We start from the raw sequence: 7766 nt of genomic DNA, 5'->3' as shown, positions 1-7766 counted from the left end.
TCTCAATTATCCCATCATTATTTTAATTATCACTAGTATCCCGGTGCACGCAATACTTGCGTGATCTCGCCCCAACCAAAAAAAAGAAAGAAAGGGTGACTTGTTAGGTTCTCATTTTATATTTCGATTGATTTTTCCGAATGTGAGAATATTTCCATAAGTTTTCCCAAATGTAAGTGTATTTTCTTTTTTTTCCTTCCTCATTTGAGAGGGCATTTTCGCTTAATAATTTTCAAAGGTGAGGGTATTTCCGTAGTTTCCTCCAAGTGTAAAGGGTATTTCTGGAATTTAGAAAAAAAATGTGTCCCATAAACTAAAATGGGGACTTTTCCTAACGTATATTATAGATTCAAATCGGAAAAAGGCACTCGTGAGCCAATTTCATTACGGAAGTGACGGATTCAAGCATCTTTAAACAGAGAGCAAGGAAACAGGAAGAAAGCTATATATATATATATATATATCCTGGGATCCTTTTTCGCGCACGACTACGCATATCTGTATGGTACTGCAATCCCTGTAACGTGACATAGCGCTTCATAACCAATACAATCGCTTATAATTCATTTCTAATGTGATCAATACTACATTTATCATCCAATTTCAGGTTTGTTTGATTAATAAGACGATCGCTGAAGAGACTCAATAGTCTGACAACTTACGGATTCATATAACTCGACGAAGCAATCTCCTTGCACTCTTCTTCCTCCATCGTATCCGTTAACCCCCTCCCCCTTGTCTCCGGCAAACTAGAGACAAACATCCCGCAACATGCGATCACCAATCCAAACACTCCGAATGATAAGAACCTCCGTTTCCTCCCTTCCGCCACCAGCAACGGCGCAAAAACTCCACCAAACACGAGCGCCTGCCTCACCATTGAGATCGCAGAGTTCCTCACACTAGTCGGGAACAGCTCGATGCTATAGATAAGCAGCAGGGTAAACGCCGTGCACGCGCTGAAGTATGAGACTACCTCCATTGCCATTTTCCATCCGCCGGCGGCCAACAGCACACACGCGATACTGGTTATGCCGCTTATCGCGGTTAAGATTAATATTGAATGGATTCGACTGATTCGATCAATGAGGAATAAGGCGATCAACGTTGAAGGAAGTTCGACTAATGCGTTTATTGTGACGCTCAAGTAGAGATTGGAGCCTAGATTGGCTAGGTTCAGAGGCATACCGTAGTATACCATCCCGACTCCGAAGCCTACTATCATGACCGTGGTTAGCCGCTTGAATGCCCATTTCTTTTGGTATAGTATCCTCAATGCTGAGTACAGATCTACATTCCATTTTTCTTCAGCGATATGTAGATTTGAGAAGCTAGTATTGATAAAATATCCGTTAGATTTTGCGATACTTTTTAGGGTGTCGATAGCTTCATTTTTTCGTCCACGAACGAAGAGCCATCTCGGAGATTCATTTACCAGGAAGCATATAAGAATGATGTAGCAGAAAGAAGGGATGGAAGTCCAGAGATATATGTTTCTCCACGAAGATCCTCTGTTGAAATAAGCGATAGCAGGGAGAGACAAGAATCCAGAAGTGAAAAGAACGAATCCGATTACACTAACCCGATCACGCCATCTTTTACCGACCAATTCCGTGGACAACACGAGAGCGCTCGTACCGACAGTCGCACGTCCTATCCCACAGATGAACCGGAGCGCCGAATAGACCCATACATTAGGCGATACCGCAGCCAAACCAGCAGTTATACTCACAGTAAAACAAGTAAAAACAAGCATTTTCTTTCGACCTAGTCGAGAATCAGCCAGCGTTGCAAGGGAAAGACCGCCGACGAGACATCCCATAAAGAATGAGGATGCAGGCAGACCCACAAGCGCAGGCGGAGAGCACTGGAGGCTCCATTCGGAGATGACAGATGCGTGCTTAGGCTGGTCCCACGACCACGAGCCTTCAGGCAAGCTGCACGGGCTAACAGCTGACGTGCACGACCAATCGGTCTTGTTGATGCAGTGCCACGAGGGATCTGCATCAGTGAATGCGCTGATGAAGGTTTGCTGTGCGTCGAAAAACCACGCCATCGCAACAAGAATCGCCTGAAACAGTTGACAGAACAGAAGCCTGTAGAGCCGATGCAGTTCTCAATAATGTCATCAATGGATGATGGTTTCTTCTCTAGCAGGGGAGCTTGATCAGCCATTTTTTGAGCCTGCCACTGCGTACAGAGAGAAAAGAGGAAGAAGGGGCTCAATATATAGTAACTTCAAGAGATTGATTTAATGGGGTGGTTCGGGAAGCGAGTGGGGACCCAGAGACCGAAGAGCCAGCAGGCTTTGTATTGCGTCACATTTGTTGCTGATTGTTCATCAGGCTAGTTCTCGCACTTCCAGCTCGTCGTTGTTTTATAACTCGACTTCTCTTATTTAATTAGTCATCAGATCATCATACACATGGTCTATTTTAATACGGTTTTTCTATAGAGTGCCCTTGGGCAGTCTATAAGAGAGGAGAGGGATAGAGAGAAATGAATGAAGAGAGGATCCCAATGCAAATCAGGGGCCCCCCTTTTTATTCATTTCTCTCTATCTCTCTCCTCTCTTATAGAGTGCCCAAGGGCACTCTATAGAAAAACCGATTTTAATATGTTTACCTACTTACCTAAGCTTATTTTACTAAGGACACGTTTGTTTTTCATCTTGGGATTTGGGGGTATGATTATATCTGGATTGTATTTCTCGCACTAAGTTATGATGGGACTATTTACTCCAGTCTAATGCTTGTTTTTACAAGGACTAAGACTCGGACTACTTTAAAATAGTCCAAATTTGTGTTTTTTTAGGGATTATGACCGTTCGGACTAATATCATAATGAGGATAACTTTTTTGCCCCCTCAAATTAACTAATAATGTATTAGTTTATCTGTTTGGCAAAAGTTTAAAATTTAGGTGAGCATGACCTCCTCCAAACAATTGAACATGTCATTCGATACTAATTAAACATTAAATTCTTCAAAAGAAAAAGCATCAAATGTTGTGCGCGGCGGAAGCTTTCTAGGGCAACACGAACAATAACTCGAACTAAACCACAAACAATATGCAAACCACAATTACAGCAAGAACAAAGAATTTACGTGGTTCGACAAGTTACCTACGTCCACGGGGCAAGGAGGGGGGAGATTTTACTACTAAAAATCAAGGGAATACAAATAGGGTTACAAATCTCTCAGACCAAACCCTAAAACAAAGCACTTGATCTCTCAAAGCTCTCCCACAATTGGATGCCACAAATCTCTCTTAGAGGCTGCTCAAAATTGTCCTTTTGATACCCTAACAAATCAGGTTTAGGATATATATAGCTTACAAAACGAAACGGGTCAAAAACCTGAAAGCCCAGCCCAAAACGACGTCGGTCGACCGGTGCGGTCGACCGCGCAGGTCTCGCGGTCGACCTGATTCTGCTGCTGATGCTGAAATTCCTTCAATTCTCCACCTCGGCGAATGTTTCCACCAAAACTGAGCCGACACCAAACCATCCAATAGTTCCTCAACAGGTCCAGGAACAATACTCGAGCTGAAACACGATCTCCCCCCATCTTGATCAACTGATCAAACCGGCTGCATCTAAAGACTGCCTACGTATCCTCTTGCCCAAGGAATCAAGCCGAACGTAGTTCACCCAAATGGCCTCCAAAGGCCTCAGCACTGAAGGATGTTCAAAAGCTTCAAACAATGACCAAATTTTACTCCTGAAATAACTTTGGTCAACATATCTGCAGGGTTGTCATTTGTGTGGACCTTCTCCAATATGACATCTCCATCATCCAAGACGTCCCGAACAAAGTGAAATCTGACGCCGATGTGTTTCGTGCGCGCATGATAAACCTGGTTCTTCGCCAAATAGATAGCCGACATACTATCACAATATATCCGAATAGTCTCCTGAGTGATCCCCAAGTCCTCCAATAATCCACGCAACCATAAAGCCTCCTTAATTGCTTTAGTAACCGCCATATACTCTGCCTCTGTAGTAGAGAGAGCCACTGTGGACTGAAGCGTGCAACGCCAACATACAGGTGCACCTGCCAATGTAAAAGCATAACCTGACGTAGACCGGCGTTTGTCAAGATCTCCAGCATAATCTGAATCCACATAACCAATACAAGCCTGCCCGTCCTTCTCATCCTTCTGAAACACTAAACCAACATCCACGGTGCCTCGAACATACCGTAGAATCCACTTCACGGCCTCCCAGTGACCCTTCCCGGGGTCATGCATGTATCTCGATACCATGCTCACGGCCTGTGACAAATCTGGCCTCGTACACACCATCGCATACATCAAGCTACCTACTGCACTAGCATATGGGACCTTCGACATATAATCTCTGTCCTCAACTGAAACAGGTGACATCAACGCTGAAAGCTTGAAGTGGGGAGCCAATGGTGTGCTAACTGCTTTTGCATTGCCATCAAAGCTGAATTTCTTCAACATCTTCTGCAAGTAGCTCTTCTGTGTAAGCTTCAATTTCCCCTTCACCCTGTCTCGCTCGATCTCCATACCCAATATCTTCTTTGCCTCTCCAAGATCCTTCATCTCAAACTCGGATGATAACTCCTCTTTCAGCTTTCGAATAGCTGAAGAATTCCTGGAAGCAATAAGCATATCATCAACATATAAAAGCAAATATATGAGCTCACCATCCTGTAGCTTGTGCATATAAACACATGGGTCATATGGGCTCCTCGTGTACCCTCGGCCAATCATGAAGCCGTCGAATCTCTTATACCACTGTCTTGGTGACTACTTCAAACCATAAAGAGACTTCTTCAGCTTACAAACCAAATCTTCTTTTCCTGTAGCTTTGAAACCCTGGGGTTGTGTTATGTAGATCTCCTCATCTAAATCTCCGTGTAGAAAGGCTGTCTTCACATCCATCTGGACCAAATCCAAATCCAACTGTGCCACCAGCGCCAATAAAATCCGAATCGACGAATGCTTCACAACGAGTGAAAATACCTCGTTGTAATCAATGCCCTCAAGCTGTGCATATCCCTTGGCAACCAATCTGGCTTTGAACCGAATGTCCCCAATAGAAGATCCCTCCTTCTTCGCATATACCCACTTGCAACCAATAGCTTTCTTACCCTTAGGTAGATGTGCAAGTGTCCAAGTGTCGTTCTTCTGAAGAGACCGCATCTCCTCCTCCATAGCTTCCCTCCACCTGATCGAATCGGGGCTAGACTCTGCCTCCCTGAATGTGGCTGGGACCCTATCATCAACGACCTCCACTGATAATGCATATGCGACCATGACATCATTATACCTAGCTGGCCGACGAATCTCTCTCCTCGGTCTATCTGCTGCAATGGTCCTCTGAACATGACCCTGTTCCTGAGTCCCATGATCTACTGTATCCTGTATCTGCCCATCTGTCATCTCATCTCCTCCCAGTGTCACCTCTGTAGGAGCCTCAATGGATACAATGCTCTCTGGAGTGGGTGGAGTCACATCATCCTCCACCTGCTGTGATATCTCTCCTGTCTGGTCTCCCTCCACATGCTGAGGGGCTCGAGGCTTCATCATGTACGCCTCGTCAAATGTGACATCTCTGCTAATAACTATCTTCTTGTCCTGTGGATCCCATAACTTGAAGCCTTTGACTCCATCTCTAAATCCCACAATGACTGCTTTCCTCGCTCTCTGATTTAATTTACCATCACTGACATGATAATAAGCTGGACACCCGAATATCCGAAGCGACTCATAGTCACTAGCCACCGAACCAAACCAACGCTCCAAAGGAGTCTTCCCGTCTATCGCAGTGCACGGCAACCTGTCACGAGATGGCTCGCATAAACTAACATCTCGGCCCAAAAGGATCTAGGCAATCCACTCTGCGTCATCATACACCGCACCTTCTCCAGCAAGGTACGGTTCAATCTCTCAGCCACCCCGTTCTGTTGCGGTGTCTCTCGAACTGTGAAGTGTCTTCTAATGCCGTGATCCCGGCAAAACTGCAGAAACGGATCACTCTTGTACTCTCCACCGTTATCTGAACGTAGAGTCTTCACCTTTCTACCTGTCTGCAGCTCCACTTTCTTTTTCCACTCCACAAAAATATCCAGGACCTGATGTTTATGCTTCATCGGGTATACCCAATTCCTCCTGGAATAATCATCAATGAAAGTGACAAAATAGTTGGCCCCACCAAGAGATGTGTTCTTGGAAGGACCCCAAACATCTGTGTGAATATAATCTAATGTACCTCGGGTGTTATGAATAGCGGTGCCAAACTTCACTCTAGTCTTCTTCCCAAGTACACAATGCTCACACAATTCCATCTTGCAGGTCTTAGCACCTTTCAATAGCCCATGTTTAGCCAATGACTGTAGGGACTTATCACCTGTGTGTACAAGTCTCATGTGCCATAAGGTGGTAGTGTCCTCCTCTGTAGTGATAGAAGCTGCCAGAACCCCTGTAACTGTCTTGCCCTTCAAGTAGTATAGGTTGTTTTCCCTGACACCTCGTATCACCACCATAGAACCCTTCGTGACCTTCACTGTAGCATCCTCTAAGATCACTCGATATCCTGCTGCCTCTAAAGTCCCAAGAGAAATGATGTTCTTCATCAACTGTGGCACGAATCTCACTTCCTTTAATTCCCTCACTACACCATCATGCATCTTGATCCGGACTGAACCAATACCACCAATAGGGCATACGTGATCATTACCCATAAGCACGACATCCCCTCTTTCCAGCTCCTCAAAGCTAGAAAACCACTCCCTCTTAGGGCAGATGTGATATGTAGCTCCCGAATCCATCATCCACTCCGTGGAATCCGCATAGCAAACCGACGGTAAAGCAGGGCATGAATAGCCTGAAGAATCTGAATCTGAATGCTCACCAATAGCTTTTGCAACATTCACTTCTGAAGCTTGTGCAGCTTTCCCCTTATTCTTCCCAGCTTTTTCTTTCCACTTTGGGCAGTCAATCTTCCAATGTCCTTCTTCTTTACAATACCGACATTGATTTCTACCAACACTCTTATAGGCACTCCTATTCTTTGACTTTGAGCGGTTGAGCTGGCGACGGTTTGGATCTCGGCCTTGAACTGCTAACGCATCTCCCGATGCCTTCTCGGAGGGTTCACCATCACTCTTCCTCAACTCATAGTTCACCAAAGCTGAGGTCACCTCCTTGTAGCTAACTGTAGTTCTTCCATTGATCATAGTGAGAACGAACGTACCATAATCATCTTCGGGCAACGAACACAGAAGTAGCATCGCCTTGTCTTCACCCTCAACTATAATATCAACATTGGCCATATCTGAAAGTAGCTTAGTGAAATTGTTGACATGCTCTCTGATGGAAACTCCTCTCTTCATCTTGAACTGGTAAAATCTCTTCTTCAAGTGAAGGCGATTCTCAATACTCTTCGTAAGATATTTCTCATTGAGTGTTTCCCACATCTTCTTCGCCGACGTCTCGTTCATGACATCATAAATAAGATCCGGCGTCAAGTATGACCTAATAACACCACAAGCTCTACTGTTCATCTTTCTCCAAACCTTATCCTCCAACTCAGCGGGTTTCTCTTTTAACTCAAGAGTCTCCTCCAAATTCTGTGCATCCAAAGCATCCATCATCCTAACACCTCCATAATCAAAATCATTGTCTTGCCATCGAACTTCGGAACATCAAATCTTCGTGTTATTGATGCTCAGACTCTGTATCGCCTTAGTTAGAGATGAACCTGACGTGCTTGCCATCTCCTATGTTTCGATCTAG

General features: G+C 44.7%; 1 protein-coding gene across 1 annotated transcript; it reads right to left on the bottom strand.

Moving 5' to 3' along the window:
* On the bottom strand, nucleotides 439–2183 carry LOC109833412 (organic cation/carnitine transporter 3-like). Its single transcript, XM_020401065.1, is given in 2 exon segments — nucleotides 439–2092; nucleotides 2095–2183. Coding segments are annotated over 2 exon segments (1515 nt in total). The 5' UTR covers nucleotides 2176–2183; the 3' UTR covers nucleotides 439–658.

The sequence above is a fragment of the Asparagus officinalis genome, chromosome 3 (genome assembly GCF_001876935.1).
Source record: "Asparagus officinalis chromosome 3, Aspof.V1, whole genome shotgun sequence".
NCBI classification, from domain to species: Eukaryota; Viridiplantae; Streptophyta; class Magnoliopsida; order Asparagales; family Asparagaceae; genus Asparagus; species Asparagus officinalis.
The sequence above is the reverse complement of the archived record's forward strand: the minus strand, read 5'-3'. Positions and strand labels throughout refer to the sequence as shown.